Below are 18,480 nucleotides of genomic sequence, written 5' to 3'. Positions count from 1 at the left end.
AATACGATTATATATAGTTGGAGGGAGAGTAATACACACCCACACACACACTACCACACAGGTTTGGGGAGAGCTGTACCTTGAACTCATTGTATTACCGAAACTTTTTAAATTAGTTGGTGACAATTCTTTTCTGTCTTGTCTTGGGGTAAAATTTACTTTTCTAAAATTTAGATACAGTGATTTTCAAAATTTTTGGTCACAAGATTCCTCTTCTATTTTACTTAATTTTTGCTCGCAGCTTGTGGGATCTTAGTTTCCCAACCTGGGCACTCAGCAGTGAAAGCGTGGAGTCCTAACCACTAGATCGGCAGGGAATTCCCAGGATTCCTTTATATTTGTACTTACTAAGAACCCCAAAGAATTATTTTTAATGTGGTCATTTATCTATATTTGCCATGTGGTAAATAAAAGCTGAAAATTTAAAAATATTCATTTATAAGTAGCGATAGTAAATCCATTTCATGTTAGCATAAGTTTACAGAAAACAGCTCTGTGAAACTAAAAAAAGTCTGTGAAGGGTGCCGTTGTGTTACATTTTTATAAACTCTTTAGTGTCTGGCTTAATGGAAGACAGCTGGGTTCTCCCATCTGCTGTATTCCGTCTGATCTGAAATGCTGTCTGAATTCCAGGAAGAAAATGCAGCCTCAGAAATACATAGGTGGAAAAAGGTAGGAGTATTTTAATAGCTTTCCCAGAGAATTGTGAGTTTTTCTTTCGGTGCTAAGACTTGACAAGTGTTTTTTGCAGGCTAACTACAGTGGAGAAAACCATTGGTCTGTCTTTCACCTGGAGTAGATTTTTACCCCTGTTTGACTCTGTAACATTATTCATTGGATTTAGAAAATATCAGTTTGCTGAACTCCAGGTTCTTCCAAATTCTAACATGTCCCATTATAAAATGTCTTCTCCCCAAATAACATATTTTTAGTTATTATTAAATCTCATTAGAAAAGTTTAAAGTGGTGGGAAATGGTCAGGCTCAGTGGCCAATACAAATTTTCCAAGATTCTAATTTTTTTCTGAAAAGTTCAGATTCTATCAGTGCGACAGATACGGTCAGTGTATATTGCTTGTACTGATAGGACCACTTCATTCATTACTGAAAAGTGTCTCCCAAATACGCCTGAAGAACCAGTTGGTCTGTAAGTAAGTCTTTTAGGTGGGTGAAAGAAGTGGCCACACCAGCTGATCACTCAGTAGTACAGAAACACTTGAGGAGGCAGCAGAAGTGTGCGTGTGTCTTTCCATTTCCTCACAGAGCTGTGGAGGAACTGGTGCCAGCTGGTGCAAGGCAATAAATTTCACTTCATCAAGGGAGTTCTTCAGTGGGTTTGCTTTGTATTTTCCCAGAGTGGTGAAGAAGAGGACTACAGATTCAGTTTGCTTCCACTGCCTTGCCTTGTGCTAGAGGGCTCCTGGTTTTACTCCAGCTGCAGTGCAAACCAGTATTCACCAGTGAAAAATGCAAGTGACCTCTTGGGAGGAGGAGAATAGTCTGACCTCACAGAATCCCTGTGAAGTTCTCAGGACCTCCAAGGCTCCTCTGATCACTCTGAGAGCTGCTGTTACAACTCAGTAGCCAAACTAGTTGTTTGATGTTGCCCCATGTTGCCTTAGAATTTCAAGCCAGGTTTTGGTTCAGAAATCTGAGTTGACATCCTGTAGGATGTGACTCTCCAAGCATTTTTTATTAAGGTATGTTCTGTCTTTACTGCTACAGCTTCACCATCGTTACCCGGGTTGGGCTCCCACTCTGTTTTGTGTATGTGTGCACGTTTCAGATTCTGTGCACATGGAAGTACTATTAAGGAAGTACTATTAAGTACTATTTAGTTTAAAAAAATGTTAATATAGGTTTAATGATTACTCCCCACTGAGTTATTACCACATGCTGGCCGTGTTCCCCATGTTGTGCGGTGCATCCTGGGGCCTGTCTTACGCCCGCTAGTTTCTACCTCCCACTCCCCCACTGCTGTAACCACTAGCTTCTCCAGTGGTTCTAGCTTCTCTATATCTAGTTCATTGTAATTTAAAAATTCCATATATGTGATATCATACAGTATTTATCTTTGTCTGACTTATTTCACTTAGCTTGATGCCCTCCAACTCCATCCGTATTGCTGCAAATGACAAGATTTCAGTCTTTTGTATGATTAATATTCCATTGTATTTAGGTACCACATCTCATTTATCCATTCACCTGTTGACGGATCCTGAGGTTGCCTGCATATCTGGCAGTTGTAAGGACTGCTGCTCTGAACACTGGGGTGCATGTGTCCTTCCAAATGAGTGGTTTGGGTTTTTTGGATACATACCCAGGAGTGGAATTGCTGGACAGCCACATCTTTTGCTATACTCCCAGATATTTTCCTGCTCTTTAGCTGCCGGAGATGCTCAGTATTTTGAGAACTTTAACCTTCAAGTAAAGTCTTAATCCAACTCTGGCTTGCAAGAGATAATTGAGCGTCTTAGCCACCACCTTCTTCGTAATGGACTTTGTAAAGCCACAGCTGTCTTAATGTGAAAGAACTGTGGGGCCCGTTCTGTGGAGAACCATGGCAAGAGGCAGAAGAGCTGGGTCACTGCACTCACTCCGCATGCCTCTCTGAGTCATCTGTTCTTCTGTGGCCTTAGTCTGCCTCGGTGTGTTGAGGACAGCCTGCTTGGGATTAGAGTTACGATGGGGTAAACCAGATTGAGGATGTGGGGGTACTTTTCTAAACTGTAAAGTGTTACACAAATTAAATTTTAGTAGCCACCAGGGAAGGAATTTTAATTTGCATAAATTCGTTAAATAATAGTCCCATGATTATGCAAGCACTTTGAGCTCTCTGCTCTAAATGTATTAGTGTAAGTGACCGTTTCTGAAAAGCCCACTGCCTCGTGTGCTTGTTTCTACAAGAAAACAGTTTTATGTATGTTTGTATACATTTATACATACATGTGTATTTACATATATAAATATACACATATGCATATATATAAATATGTATGTGTACATACACATGTATAAAATGGTATTAGATCAAGTGCTAGCTGTTTGTAAGGGTAAAATTAGATCCATCCCTGACATCAGTCACAAGAATCAACTGCCAGGTGTATCAGACCTAAATGTAAAATATGAACCCATACAAGTACTAAAAGAAAACTTAAAATGCTTTTGTATCCAAATGGGAACAGGCTTTCTAACTTTAACTCAGTATACATGCAATTAAAAATTGTATACTCAACTATCTAAAAGTAATCTGGAAAAAAAAGCACGTTGGCAAAAAACACCATAAACAGAAGCAAAAGGCAGGCAAAAAGTTTGAGAGAAAAAAGTTGTACCACAGACAAAGAGCTGATATACCTAATATTTGAAGAATTCTTAAAATAGAGGTAGGGGAACCAGAATCCCTATAGGATGTAAATAGGCAAAAAACATGGACAGACAAGTAAAACGTAATATAAAAGTAGCTCTTGAACATGTGTAAATGCATTCCATTTTTCTCAGGAAGAAATGCAAATTAAAATCACACTAAATATTTCTCCCTATCTGAATGAAAAAAATTCAAAGCTTGAGAATGCACTTTGTGGGCGATGTTGGAGAAACAGGTGTGTGCACTATTTCTGGGAGTGCAAAACAGTACAACCTCTGGTGAGGGAAATTTGCACTAGTTAACAAAACTGTGCAAACTCAGTAACCACCTAACCTAGGAACTTACCCGAAAGGTACATATCTGAGGATACAAAAGTAAAATTCACACAGTTATTCTCTGCGACATTGTTGCTAATTGCAAAACCTTGGGAACAACCTAAAGGCCTCTTCATGGGAAATTGGGTAGATAAACTGAGGTATGGCCACTCAATGTAATTATTAAAAAAACAAAATGAAGCTGATTTCTATAAACTGACATGCAGCAGCTCCAGGAGAGCGTATGTCTCTTTCGACGCAACGACAGAAACACAGGGAATATGAAACAAAATGTGGCCTGCAGAGAGTGAGTATCTTTCGGTTACGTCTTTGCTTCGGGAACCCCTGTTAATGCTTCCCATTTTCAAAAGCTAGGATTTAATTCGGAGAAGGCAATGGCAACCCACTCCAGTACTCTTGCCTGGAAAATCCCATGGATGGAGGAGCCTGGTGGGCTGCAGTCCACGGGGTTGCTAAGAGTTGGACACGACTGAGTGACTTTCACTTTTCACTTTCATGCATTGGAGGAGGAAATGGCAACCCACTCCAGTGTTCTTGCCTGGAGAATCCCAGGGACAGCAGGGCCTGGTGGGCTGCCGTCTATGGGGTGGCACAAAGTCGGACACGACTGAAGCGACTTAGCAGCAGCAGCAGCATTCCTTGGCCGTTGCAGCCCTCTGCTGGTGTAAATGAAATGAGATTGACAATATGATTTGCTTAGCTTCTAGTCTAGTTTTTGATTTTGTTTTAATTGGAGGAAATTGCTTTGCAGTATTGTGATGGTTTCAGCTGTACAACAGCACAGATCAGTCATAATTATATCCCCTCCCACTAAAGCCTCCTTCCCGTCCCCCATCCTGTCCCTCTTGGTTGTCACAGGGCACAGGGTTGAGCTCCCTGTGTCAGACTGCAGATTCCCACTAACTGGCTATTTTACATATGGTTATATATGTGTGTATGTATATATATGTTTCAGTGCTGTTCTCTCAGTCCATCCCGTGCTCTCCTCCAGTATGTGCAGAAGTCTGTTCTCTGTCAGCATCTCTGTTGCTGCAAATAGGTTCATCAGTATCATCTTTCTAGATGTCATATGTATGCATTAATATATGATATTTATTTTTCTCTAACTTCACTCTGTATAACAGGCTCTGCTGCTGCTAAGTCGCTTCAGTCGTGTCCAACTCTGTGTGACCCCATAGACGGCAGCCCACCAGGCTCCCCTGTCCGTGGGATTCTCCAGGCAAGAACACGAGTGGGTTGCCGTTTCCTTCTCCAACGCATGAAAGTGAAAAGTGAAAGTGAAGTCGCTCAGTCGTGTCCGACTCTTAGCGACTCCATGGACTGCAGCCCACCAGGCTTCTCCGTCCATGGGATTTTCCAGGGAAGAGTATTGGAGTAGGGTGCCATTGCCTTCTCCGATAACAGGCTCTAGATTCATCTAACTCCTCAAATTCGTTCCTTTTTATGGCTGAGTAATATTCCACTGTGTGTGTGTGTGTGTGTCCGTCCATCCATCTGTTGATGGCATCTAAGCTGCCTCCATGTCTTGGCTGCTGTAAATAGTGCAGCAGTGAGCACTGGGCTGCATATATCTTTCAAAATTACAGTTTTCTCTGGATATATGTGTGGGTGTGGGATTGCTGGACCATATGCTAGGTTTATTTTTAGATTTTAAGGGACCTTCGCAGATTTCTCCATAGTGGCCGTTACCAATTTACATCCCTGCCAACAGCATGGGAGGGTTCCCTTTGCTCCACGCTGTCTCCACCTTTGATGTTTTTAGATGTTTTACTGATGACCATTGGGACAAATGTGAGGTGATACATCTTTGTAGCTCTTTTTTAAAAATGTACTTATTTTTGGCTGTTCTGGTCTTCATTGATGCGAGGGCTTTCTCTAGTTGTGGAGAGCGGAGGCTACTTTCTAGCTGTGGTGCATGGGCTTCTCATTGCAGGGGCTTCTCTCATTGCAGAGCGCGGGCTCTGGGGCGCGCGGGCTCGGTAGTTGTGGCTCATGGGCTGAGTTCCATGGCATGTGGGATCCCAGGTCAGGAATTGAACCCATGTCTCCTGCATTGGAAGGCGGATTCTTTACCCATGAGCCGCCAGGGAAGGCCTGGCCTTGGGGTTTTCATTTGCGTTTCTCTATTAACAGCTGTGAGGAGGGCATGGCACCCCCCTGCAGTATTCTGGCCTGGAGACTCCCCATGGACAGAGGAGCCTGGTGAGCGACAGTCTGCGGAGTTGCAAAGAATCTGAGACAACTGGGCGACGAAGCACAGCACATTAATAGCCAATGGGTTCTCTTTTCCACTACTTTTTTTTTTCTTTTCAAACTGTGTGAATGAAATTTACCTGTTGAAATTGGCTTCTTGAAAGTCAGCCCTGTTTTGCATTATTCTTCCAAGATCTTCCACAGGACATTTCTTGAGAGTGGGTGCCGATTCCAGCGTCCCAGGGTTTGTGAATAGCAAGTGCCCATGAGCTGCAGGTTTTAAAGTGCTGTTACAGGAAAGGGCCACAAGGCGGCAGCACTTTGCCACATACAGATCTGGTTACCTGGGCAGCCAGACGATTGGCAAAGTCATGTTCCTGGGTTGTCCAGGAGAGCGGAATGCCTGAGAAGAAACGCCCAGGGGCTTGTGTGTCATTCCTCCTTCCTGTTACCTTTCACCCCATGGAGAAATGCCCATCCTTGCAAAACTGCTCCGCTAAGGGTGCTGTGGTCTGTAGGTGTGGGGACTCTCAGGAAGGAGGGTGGAGGTGGGAGCCCAGCACCAGGACGCGAGGAGGGGAGACCAGCTGACTTCACGAAGCTCTTCCAGCCCAGGGGGATCTACAGATCTCTGGGTGAAGTAGGCTTCTTGTGGCTTTTTGTGGGCCTGCCCGGCTCTGGAGATTGTGGTCCCATCAAGGGGGCTCATTTGCTTGCACATCCTCCGTCAGTCCCATGCGAGTCCAGCTTCCAGACGCAGGCCTGCTCAGGCCCCAGGGACGTGACACCCACCTGGGTCCCTGAGGCCTGTGGGGAGTATGGTTGGCTCTGCTTTTCTTAATTTTTATTTTATATGAAGTAGAGCTGATTTACAATGCTGTTTGTTTTAGGTCCACTGCAACTTGATCACTTATGCACACACATAGATGTCTCGTTTTTTGGATCCTGTTCCCATATAGGTTATTACGGGAGTGTTTAGTTGAGCTCCCTGTTCGAGTTCCCTGTTCTATACAGTAGGTCCTTCTTGATTATCTCTTCTATATATAGGACAGTGTATCTGTTAACCCTAACCTCCTAACTCATCCCTCCCGCCCCTGATTTCCCCTTTGGGAATTACACATTTGTTTTCTAACTCTGTGAGTCTTTTTCTCCTTATAAATTAATTCATTTGTATCAATTTTTAGATTCCAAGTGTAGGTGATCCTGTATGATGCTTGTCTTTCTCAGTTTGATTTACTTCACTAAGTATGATCTTGTCTAGGTCCGTTCATGTGGCTGCTAACGGCATCAATTCATCTGTTTTTTATGGCCAGTATCCCACGGTATACATGTAGCTGCTGCTGCTGCTAAGTCTCTTCTGTCCTGTCCGACTCTGTGCGACCCCATAGACGGCAGCCCACCAGGCTCCCCCATCCCTGGGATTCTCCAGGCAAGAACACTGGAGTGGGGTGCCATCGCCTCCTGTGATACACGTGGTGCGTCATCTTTTTTGGTTCCTCTGTCAGTGGGCACTGGTGGCTCCCGTATCTTGGATGTTGTACACAGGGCCGCACTGAATGTTGGTGTGCCTTTTCAGATTCTGTGTTTCTCTGATGGTAGGTCCAGGACTGGGGTGGCTAGATCATCAACTGGCTTTATTCTTAGTTTGTAAAGAACCTCCACACACTGTTCTCCAGAGCCTGTTACCAGTGTCCACCTTCCTCAGCCTGGTAGGGGAGCTCCCTTCCCTCCTTGGCGTCTCTGCATTCATTGTCTGTAGACGTTTGCGGATGGCCATTCTCACCCGGCACAGTGTGATACCTCCTTGACGTTCTGATTTGCGTGGCTCTTAATAATAGCTGTGTGCAGCATATTTTCCATTAAATTTTTTTTTCAATAAGTATAAGTGAAATTTACTTCTTGAAGTTGGCTTCCTGAAAGTCAGCCCTGGTTTGAGTTGCTTTTCGTGACCTACCGTAGGACATTTCTTGAGGGCAGGTGTCATTTCCAGCCCCACGGGCCTTGTGAATAGGAAGTGCCCCTAAGCACTAGTTTGGCCACCTGATTCGAAGCGCTGACTCATTCTCATCAGGGAAAAAACCCTGATGCTGGGAAAGAGAAGGCAGGAGGAGAAGGGGACGACAGAGGATGAGATGGTTGGATGGCATCACTGACCCAAAGGACATGAGTTTGAGCAAGCTCTGGGCAATGGTGAAGGCCAGGGAAGCCTGGTGTGCTGCAGTCCCTGGGGTCAGAGTCGGACACGACCGAGTGACTGAACATTGATGGGAAATGGCCACAAGGCTGAAGCATTTCTTCCTGCCCACTCGGGCTAGTTGGGGCAGTCAGACCTTAGGAAAAGTCGAGTTTCTGGGTTGTCAGTTAGGGTGGCATGTGCCAGGACAAAACCCCAAGGACGCGTCTCTGCCTTTTCCCCTTTCACCCTTCCGTAGACAAACCAACCCCTGCCAAGCTGCCACACCTAGGGCACTGTTGCCCATAGCGGGGGCCGCTCTAGGGAAGGGGGCTGGAGTGGGGACTTGGCACCAGGTCACGTGCAGACAGGTTGGCTGCTCAGAGCTCTTCCAGCCCAGAGCGTCCACCACTGGGAGGGTGTCCTTGGCTTGGTATAGGTGGAGGAGGGCCCGCCTGAATCTGGAGACTGTGGTCCCACCAGAGAGGACTGTGCACTCCGTGCCCAAGCGGGGCTCACTTGCTGGCACACCCGCCCCGGCTCCCGCAGTCTCGTGACAGTCCGTCGCTGGGACCCACGGCTGCAGGGGTGTGACACCAGCCGGGGTCACCAGGGCCTGAGCGGGTATGGTAGGCATGGAGACGTTTTTCTCCTCCACACTGGAGTATAGTTGGTTTACAGTGTGACTTTTGTTGTAGGTGTCCACTGACTTGACTCAGTTATACATACAGCCATTCTTGTTTACATTCTTTGCCCGTACGTGCAGGTTATTAAAGAGTATTGAGTAGAGTTCCTTGCGCTGTCCAGCAGGTCCTTGATGAGTATTTTATATGTATTTGTGTGTCTGTGTCAAGCCCCACCTAATTTACCCCTCCGCTTCCTCTTGCCTTTCCCCTTGGGCAACCATAAATTTATTTTTCTAAGTCTGAGAGTCTCTTTCTATTCTGTGGATTAATTTGTCTCAGTTTTTAGATTCCACCTGTAAGTGATATCATATGATATTTGTCTTTGACTGACTGACTTCACTTTGTCCTGATAGAGATGAAAATGATTTCTCTCTGCTTTAGTTAATCACAGAGGCAACCATTTTATGTCCTGTACAGCATCAGCTAGTTTTGGAACTAGTAATCGTATCCCATTTTTTTTCATGCATAGACACACATATCCCATGATTGTTCATATCATCCTCTGAAGTGTTTTTGCATTCTTTTGATTGCCAGTAAGTTAAATAAATCTTTGAAGCACGCTGACTCTGCTTGTAGGGCCGTCATGCTTTTAATGTTTTGAAATGCACGCTTTGATCCTGACAAGAGGTAGTTCCTCCTGTGCGCCCTGTCTCTCGTCAGTCTGTTACATGGCTTGAAAGTTTAGCATCTGTTTCAGTTCCTCCCCTTTTCAAGCAAATCAATCTCCAAATCGCACTGGTTTTCCCTTCCACAGAGTCTCTTCAGGCCACCCCTTCTGCTCTATTTCTGTGCCCACTGTCCGAGTTCAAGCCTCTCTTTCCTATTTCCAGAACATCTTCAACAGTCCCTGCCTGCCTGTTAGCAACCCGGTCTACACAACGGTGCTAGAGAAACACCCCCAAGGAAGAGCGCTGGTCATTCACTTTCCTCCTCTGTGGTTGCTCATTGTTCAGCAGTAAAGGGAAGCTCTAGTTCCTTAGCCTGATTTCTTTTTTTTCGGCTGTGCCAAGAAGCATGTGAGATCTTAGTTCCTGGACCCGGGATCGAACCTGTGCCCCACGCAGTGGCAGCACGGAGTCCTAACCACTAGACCACAAGGCAAGTGCCTCCTTAGCTTGCCTCCTCAGGCCCTCCCAGACTGGGCCGTCGCTTTGCCCTCCCTCCCCACGCTGCCCTTCCTCCTCTGCTCTCCTGAGCACTTCTTGGCTTCTCTCGCTGTTGCCACTCTGCCTGTCATGCCCACTGTCCTCTTCCTGCGCGTCCGAAGTCCACTATTCTTTAACCCCCGGCTTGAAGCTCCACCATGCTGATCCTTTCAGCTGAAAGTCATTTTCTTCGACTCTGAATTCGCAAAACATTTAATTTGTATTACCTCTTTTTTTTTCCTCTTTTTTATAATTTGGACCCTCTGCCTTTTACAGCATCCGCACTGTCTGTTCTGTGCCATGGTCATTTGCGGGCGTCCCTGTAGGACAGTCAGTGTCTGTGATCCAGAGTTGTATCCACGGTCCTGCCTAACAGTGCTAATATAGTTAAGACAGCCCTGAAGTTGTTTCAGGAGGAGCTGCTGAAAACAAAATTTTAATGAAAAAGTAGCACCAAATTACTTTTTGAATAGTGAAAATCTCAAATTATATTTTCCCAAACTTTTTGAATGTTTTTTTCCCTTCGTTTAAAAAAAAATACTGCTATTAAAGGAGAAAACTGAGTTATCTTCAAAATTTAATCTTCCTTTTATTTGGTGTAACTTTTCTCCATAAATAAGATTTCTCATTTCAGTGTACCCAGTCCCAGCATTTATTCAGGGTTGTTTGTTCATTAATGAAGGGAAAGTTTTCTGTGTGGGTGCCCCCCATCTAAAGGACTCCCTAATAATTATAGTCATCCTCTGGTGTCTGGGGGAAATGGTTCTACGACCCCACTTTGGGAGCCTCCCTGGTGGCTCAGATGGTAAAGAATCTGCCTGCGATGTGGGAGACCTGGGTTCCATCCCTGGGTTGGGATGATCCCTTGGAGAAGGAAACAGCTACCCACTCCAGTATTCTGGCCTGTGGAATTCCATGGAATGAATAGTCCATGGGGTCGCAAAGTCATACATGACTGAGCAACTTTCAGTTCACTTCACTTCATCCCCCTTTGGATACCAGAATCCTCAGAGACTCTAGTCTTTCCTTTAAAACTATGTAGTATTTGTATATAACCTATGCACATCCTCATTTGTTGGGTTTTTGGCTGTGCTGGGTCTTCGCGTCTGTGCTCAGGCTTTCTCTAGTCTCTGCCGGTGTGGGGTGTTCTTTGACTGCAGTGCACTGATTACCGGGGTGCTTTCTGTTGCTGCAGAGGCTCTAGAGCCTGGGCCCAGGGCTTGTGGTCTGCTGTCTTAGTTGCTTCTAGGCATGTGGGATCTTCTTGGACTGGGGGTCAAATTGGTGTTCCCTGCTTTGGCAGGGGGATTCTTAACCACTGGACCACCAGGGAAGTCCCTCCTTTAATACTTTATTTTGAAAATATCCAAACACATAAGTTGAAATGATTGTACGGTAAACACCCGTGTGCTACACCATTAACATGTTCTGCAGTTGCTTTATCACGAGTCTCTCCTTTCATCCATCTCTCTGTTCATTAACCCATCTCTCTCTCCTTGTGAGGGATGAATTGCAAAGTAAATTTCAGACACAGGTAGTGTCTAGTTTGGGATGAAAGTGACTTGAAGAATAACAAGGCAATGAATTTTTACAGCCCTTGTGAAAAGACAGAGGCTTTATTGGCTAGGATTGGTGGCTGCTTGGCCTTGGCAAGAGGTTAAGAACATGTTTTATCAAAGACGGTAGGATAGTTTGGGCTGACTGTAGATTATCCGCCCCCACCCCCTCACTCTCAGCATAGGATCTACTCTCTTTGTTCCATTTGAATGGGAGAAAGGGAGGTTTGGGGCTGTGTAGAACAGAAGATCCATGTGGAAGCAGCATCCCCTCCCTTTCACCTGGGTTTCCAGGCCCTCAAGGGGTGCAGGCTGGGGCTTCTGGCTTAGTGGTCAGCAGCAAGGCTGAGAGTCAGATGGCCTGGGCTTACCTTCCACTTGCCTGTGAGTGTTTGACCTTGGATGTGATACTCAGCCTCTTGGCCTTGTTTCTGAACTGAACTTGGGTCTTCTTGCTTACAGTCCAGCAAAGCCGGACTTGACACTGGCTTGCGGTGAAGGAAAGGAGAGCGTTTATCACAGGACCCAGCAGGGAGAATGGACCGCTTGTGCTCAAAAGACCTGAACTCCCAATGGTTTTCATTAGAAGGTTTTAAAGGCAGCATTTGGGGTGAGAATGCAGAGGGCGAAACTTTCTTCTCATTGGTTGGCGGTGAGGTAAGGGTGGCATTTCAGGAACCTTCATCATCGCTGTCTGGTTCCAGCCAGTCTGGAGTCTGTGTGCTGGTGGTCAGCCTGTAGCCACCACCCTCCACCTGCGCGGGGGTCTTAGTTCTTCCTGCAGAACACCTCCAGGATCCATGGTCAGATTGTTATGGGCAGGCATCGCCTGAGGAAGAGCTAGGACTGTTTCATCCCTGAATTGTTGTTGTCTTGACTGCTTTTGTTTCTGCATTCCTCACTTCCTTCATTAGTAATTGCTTGAATCTGCTCTTTGGAACTCAGGGAAGGCCTGGGAGACCTACAGCCTTTTTCTAAAAACAAGAACTGGGGGACATGGCGGGGGCTTCTGTACCTGGGAGGGCTGGATTCCAGCTTCAGTTTTCTCATCTGTCAAATTAATGTAATGACAGTACCTACGTTATATTGTTGTGGAGAAAGTATGTGTGCATGGCATGTAAATCGATCAGCTGTGGTTGCTAAATATGATTACCTTTCTTGATGAGTTCACACAAAATTAACATACGGGAGGACTATAGCAGCAGTTTTGACACGTAAGCCTGAAAGGAATTCAGAGAAGCAGGAGGGAGCAATCCCGAAAGTCCTTTGGGATAACCCATAACAATGAAAATGAAATTCATTTTTTCCCTTGCTCTGCAAGGCCCCTACATTGTCTGGCTTCTGCCTACCTCTCCAGCCTCACCTCCTCCTCTTCTCCCTTGCTCAGCCTGGCCACAGCAGCCATTTCAGAGAGAGCCGGGACGTTTGCGATCCCCAGGACGTTGCACTTGCCGTTCATGTTCCCCGAGTCTCCGAAGATCTTTACGAGAAGAGAGGCAAGGCCTCGCGGCAGGGGGCGGGCCGGGGCGGAGTCTGCCGGAAGTGGGGCGGAGGCCCAGGAAGTGACGGCCTAGCCCGCCGAGTCGGTGGAGTCGGCGCCAGCCGCGGCCTTGCGTTCCCGGGCCCTGGGCGATGGAGAACGGACAGGTCTACAGAGCCACCACCGAGGCGCACCCGGGCCCCGGCATAGGCCCCCGGAGCGGCCTCGCCGCCTACTTCACCCTGAGCCGGCTCACGGGGTTCCGGCGACTCAAACTCTTGGAGCTGGTGAGTCCGCGGCTGGGGCGGGAGAGGAGGCAGCGAGCGGCGCCCTGCCTGCTGCTGAGAGGCGGCCGTTTCCACATCCCCGGTTCCTTCCCGCTCCGCCCGGGGAGGGGCCGTCCCCCACGGGGGTCGGCCGGCGCCCCCTCCTCCGGGGCCCCTCCCCGAGGCCCGGCCCCCACCCCCGCCCGCCCGGTGTTCCGGGACCACCCAGCGTGTTTGGCGGGCGCAGGAAATGCGTCGGAGAGCCAAGCCAGCGGCTTACCCGTTCTCTGCTTCTGTGTAGCGACCTTTGGCTCTTCTCCCTGCGATTACCCTGCATTATCTCCCAAAGTGCCCTGTTTGGACTACAAAATGCTTTTATATCGTTTATCTGGTTCTTTCGCTTTTCCTGGTGCGCACCCAACGGGACAGTTAAATTTGTTGGACAGAGTGTTCCGATACTACGCAAGGCGTAGAGAGAGATGTCTCCAAAGAGTTGTCTCAAGTTTTAATACTAACTGGAAAAGAATTATTTCTAAATGAGCAGTGTGTACCCAATACAAAGTCAAAAGGACAGCTTTTTGTGTGAGTTGTGTGAAGGTAGCAGGGCGAGGGCATTCTCTCAGGGACATTGAGTTTCAGTTTGCTTTAGGCGTTGGTTAAGGATCTTTATCAAACCGTCTTTGAGATTTACATTTTCATTCAGATCACGTGCACATTGAGCTCCTTTGTGCTGTTTTAACCAACAATGAGTAACATTTTCTGCAAGAGGAAAAATCAGACTGTTTATTTAGAATGTTTCTGGGTTGGTTTGGTTTTTGAATCATCCCCAGTGAAAAGAGCCAATTGGTTTTCTTTGGAAGATCTTAAGTTCTTAGAAGTCAGATAACCAGAACTTACATTCTTAGAACTCAGATGACCTACTTTCATTGAAAAGAAAAATTGCAGTAAAAAGCCTAACATAGCTTTTTAGCCCCCTAAATGATCACTTCCGGGAATAACTGGGAAGTCACTTGGAAGGAAGTGACTGTGGCCCAGGAGGGTCGGGCTGGGTCTGCGTGCTGGCAGCCCTTCTGTTCCTACCGAGTCGTCTGCCCGCTCCTGCCATTGTTCTTGAAGCGGATCCTCCTACCCAAGAAGGGCTTCCTTCTGCTCTTCCTGTCCTCAGCTCTTGCGTGACTTTAGATGTCAGCTGTGTTTCTCTGCCTCAGAGCTAAAATGTTCTTGTACAAGTAGAAGACTTCTTTGGAAGAGGAAAGAGTTAATGCTCATTTGAAGCGCTCTCGCTGTTCAGAAGACGTCCTCAGTGTCGGTCTCTTGCCCATTAAATATCTTTTCAGTTTCCTTTTTCTTTGCAGTGAGAACTGGCAAATCTAAAGTAAAGTTTCTGATTGCCTAATTTATAGTTTAATAAACTGTAGTTCCATATCTTCTGAATAGAATGCAGCTATAAGTTTGGATGGTAGACTTTCTACTTGGAGAGAAGGGGGAGGATGAGTTTATCTTGCCGGGATTGTTAGACTGTTCCTGCTTGTTCTCCATCATCCATAAGCAGAAACAACAAAAGAATGAAAATTAATGTCTCCTTGAAATCCATTTGTTCGTTTATGGTGAACCTGTCGCAGCCTTTTCACTTGGTTTGGCCTCGCCTCACGGCCTTCAGGATCTTAGTTTCCTGACTGGGGATTGAACCCTTGTCCTTGGCAGTGAAAGCCTGGAGGTCTAACCCCTGGACTGCCAGGGAATCCCCTGGTTTACAGGGAGCGTATTACATTTTCTATAACATAGATTGAGAAAAATATTTCTTCAGTATTGCCGTTCATTCTGATGGTTGTCTTTTTGCTCCTACTTCGTCTGTTTTAATGTCTTACCTCTTCAAAACAATAGATTTACCCAGAAAGTCCCCAGAAAGTTTTATATGGAGTAAATGAAAACTCATGCATCCAGGGGCAACAGACAAAGTCTTCTTTGCCGTAACTCAAACTCTGCCTTTAGGTTGGTTTCTTTAGATAAATTAATTTTTAATTAAAAAGAGTTGGCAAGCTCTAATAAGGAACAGCTGGAGTGGAAAAACCCGTAGTCAGAAGCGGAGGTACTTTAACAAGGGACCTGCAAGCCTGAGGACATTTTATTCAAAATACAGTGCATTTCTGTGTTCATTATTCTAGACCCATAAATCACACCAGATTCTCAAAAAGCCCAAAAGAGAAACGTCTTATTCTGAAATTTAACAAACCAGACACTGTGCTTAGGAAATTCATGGAGTCCTAGGAGGTGAAATTGGGTCTCCTCTGAGGTTCTTTCCATCCTTGAGGTTTTTGCAGTCTCTGAGGCTCTGCAGGATGTGTGTGCCAGGACAGATCTGCCAGGACAGATCCAGGGGGGAGCGAGGGCACCTGCGAACAGGAGGGGAGGCTGGAGCGAAATGGCCTGACCGGCACTTGAGTTACAGACCCCAGGAGTTAGAGGGCCATATCTGCCCTTCACGCCTGACCTCAGTTTTGTCAAAGGCTTGTCCACCCACCCTTGCAGAGCTGAAGAGGAAATGGAGACTCGGCTGCGAGGGCACCATCAGGCGTCGCTGCAGTTCTCAGTCCATGCAGTCACTTTAGTAGTTACCCTGCCCCTAGGTTGGTCCTTATGCACCTACTTGGTGAGGTTTTTGTTGTTACTCTTTGAGGCAGGTTTTTTTTCTTTGGTCTTACGGGGAGAATTGACTTGCTAATAAACTGGTGCAGTCAGTGATCTAAGTATGTATGATACAGTCTCTGCCACAAACAAGCATTGTCTTTATAGTGCCCACTGAGTGTCCTGAGGCTGCACAGTACTAGGATTCTAATGACTCTTCAGGCAAGCAGTTGATTTAGAGTTCACCACTGATTTAAATGTATTAAATTGTGAGTAGTGTTATTTTGTAAGTGCCAAGAAACAAATCACTTAGAAGCTGTTTATCTTATATTGGTGCTCTTTTCATGACTTAAATGTGAAAATTGATACATTCTAAATTGAAGTGCTCTGTTTTTACCTTTAAGAAGATCCATAATGTCAGCAAATTGTATCTTTGAACATTTGTGAGTAAATGTTTGCTGAAAGCAAGGGAGGCTTAGCCTGACCACAGGCTGACACATTTGTTTACTTGAACCTTACTAGCACTACAAGCTTTTAAAAGCAAGTTTAGTAATTCACAGACTAATAGAATTGTGTAGATGGAGCCTTACAATTAATACAAACATTAAAAAGTTCTTTTATGAGAAATTTTTTGGCAGTAGACTGTTCAGTGATAGAGAATTAGTATTTAGTGTGGTGACTGTTAATTTTAGGGAAGACTGAAGTTTCAGAAGGGGTAGTGAAACTGAAATGGAGACACGGAGGAGTCGTTATCTGAATGTTGAGGTCACCAGGACGGTAAGTGCATCTTCAGTCACTGAGACTTCCCAAATGTGTTGACTCTAGCGTGGTGGTTTTAATGTATGACTTAAGAGCAAAAAGGGAAATGCACACAACTCTGCTTCTAACTTCAGAAACCCAGTTGACAGGGAAATCCTACAGACACACCTAGTCGTAAGAAGGACTTAAACGGTGTGTTAGGGGGAAATAAGTACAGAGTGGGAGTCAGGAGTGTGTGGCTAACTTGGGAGTTAGTCTGTCAGAGATTTAAGTCCCTCAGCTGTAAACAGAAGCGTGGGAGACCGTGTTCTCCAAGGGCCCTGCCAACTGTTAGCAGCTTGATAATGCCCTTAATTACGTTTGGGTACAATTTTGTATCATTAGAAGGAGCCATACTGGGCATGTGTACTGTGTTAGGTGCTTAGCCTAGTACTCAGGACGCAGTACTTAGTACGATGCTTTCATGCTGTTGAGAGCAAAACTGTTCACCAGAAAGTAATCACTAAGCCTCTCAACTTAGGAGTTGAGTTCACCATTATATCCTGACCTGATTCACTGACCTTATCTCTTTTCCTATCTTCAACCACTTAGGTATTTAATGCTGGTGACCACACATTTCTTGATGTTCTTCCCTTAACTTTCACTTTTCTTCTTCATTACAAAAAAGTGTCTGCTTACAAATATAAATATATACATTATATATGAGATTAAAATCACTCTGCTATGTCACTGTTAGATTAACACTTGGGAGTGTGTTTACTTGCTTTTTAAGGACTCTCCCTGAGAAATGTCCCACTTCCCGTCCCTCGCTCTCCTGGTGCCAGTTGCCCTGGTCCCTCCTCCGCTTGGACTGTGCCTTTCTTCAGCCCCTCCCAGTCCTCCACCCCTCCTTTCTGCTAACCAGCAAAACCAGGCAGGCAGTTCCTGTCTCGGAAAGTCCATCCTCTCTGACAGGATCATCACATAACCACACTCCACTCCTTAATCATTTTCCTCAACACTCCCCATCCAGTTAGGTCAGTTGCCTTCTTGCCCTCTTGCTGCCCTGCAAGTCCTTACTGGTGTGATTCTGTTCCTTTTGTGCCACACCCAGAGTGCCCTCTGTCTGTCCTGAACCTGGGTCTTGCTTTTCACATATCCTTCTGTGGCTACTATTAATCCAGGTGGATCTGAACATTTTCCTGAATTTATACCAAGTGCTCAAGTATGAGATATAAAATTTTTTTTTCCCTTATACTTAGGTTTTAAAAGTGCAAGTTGCTCAGTCCTGTCCGACTCTTTGTGACCCCATGGACTATATACAGTTCATGGAATTCTCCAGGCCAGAATACTGGAGTGGGTAGCCTTTCCCTTCTCTAGGGGATCTTCCTAACCCAGGTCTCCCGCATTGCAGGCGGACTGTTTACCAGCTGAGCCATACATAGGTCTTATTGTTCTGTTATTACATGTTCCTACACATACTACAGTGTTGGATACATAATACTCAACACACTTAAACATTTTTTTTAATTGAGATGTAATTGACTTGTAACGTTAGTTTCATGTATACAACGTAATGATGTGACATTTGTATAGATTGGGAAACGTTCCCTTTGTTTTGTGTTGGAGACCGTATAGAGCTGCTGTTGCTCTTGCTGTTCAGTCGCTCAGTCTTGTCCAACTCTTTGCGGCTCCAAGGTCTGTAGCCCATCAGACTCCTCTGTCCATGGGATTCTCCAGGCAAGAATACTGGGGTGGGTTGCCATGCCTTCCTCGGGCATCTTCCCGACCCTGGGATCGAACCAACATCTCCTTCATTGCAGGCAGATTCTTGACTACTAAACCACCAGGGAAGCACATGGAGCTGTGGGAGATTTTAAAGGAAGCTTAGTATTAACAGAGATGGGGAGTCAGGAGTTT

General features: G+C 45.8%; 2 protein-coding genes across 9 annotated transcripts in view; one reads left to right on the top strand and one right to left on the bottom strand.

Moving 5' to 3' along the window:
* CMTM6 (CKLF like MARVEL transmembrane domain containing 6) overlaps positions 1-18,480 on the top strand; it is a 42,539-nt gene that overhangs the window by 7,402 nt on the left and 16,657 nt on the right. For 2 of the 3 annotated variants that reach the window (XM_086365673.1, XM_086365670.1), the window contains exon 1: positions 13,032-13,218. The exons of the other annotated variant lie outside the window; for it this stretch is intronic. In XM_086365673.1, coding sequence (XP_086221799.1) covers positions 13,084-13,218 — 135 coding nt within the window. In that variant the 5' untranslated portion in view covers positions 13,032-13,083. Of the gene's footprint in view, positions 1-13,031; positions 13,219-18,480 lie in introns of those variants that run through there. 3 annotated transcript variants of the gene reach the window in all.
* CMTM7 (CKLF like MARVEL transmembrane domain containing 7) overlaps positions 18,138-18,480 on the bottom strand; it is a 124,785-nt gene continuing 124,442 nt past the window's right edge. For all 6 annotated transcript variants that reach the window (XR_015150874.1, XR_015150870.1, XR_015150871.1 and 3 more), the window contains one exon: positions 18,138-18,424. Coding sequence is in view for 2 of the 6 variants with exons in the window: in XM_086365666.1 (XP_086221792.1) it covers positions 18,399-18,424 (26 nt within the window). In the remaining 4 variants the exon portion in view is untranslated. The remainder of the gene's footprint in view (positions 18,425-18,480) is intronic.

Source organism: Bos grunniens, chromosome 22, assembly GCF_055505025.1.
Source record: "Bos grunniens cultivar Pamir isolate PY7600 chromosome 22, Bosgru_T2T1.0, whole genome shotgun sequence".
NCBI lineage: Eukaryota > Metazoa > Chordata > Mammalia > Artiodactyla > Bovidae > Bos > Bos grunniens.
This window is presented reverse-complemented; position numbering and strand designations above follow the sequence as displayed.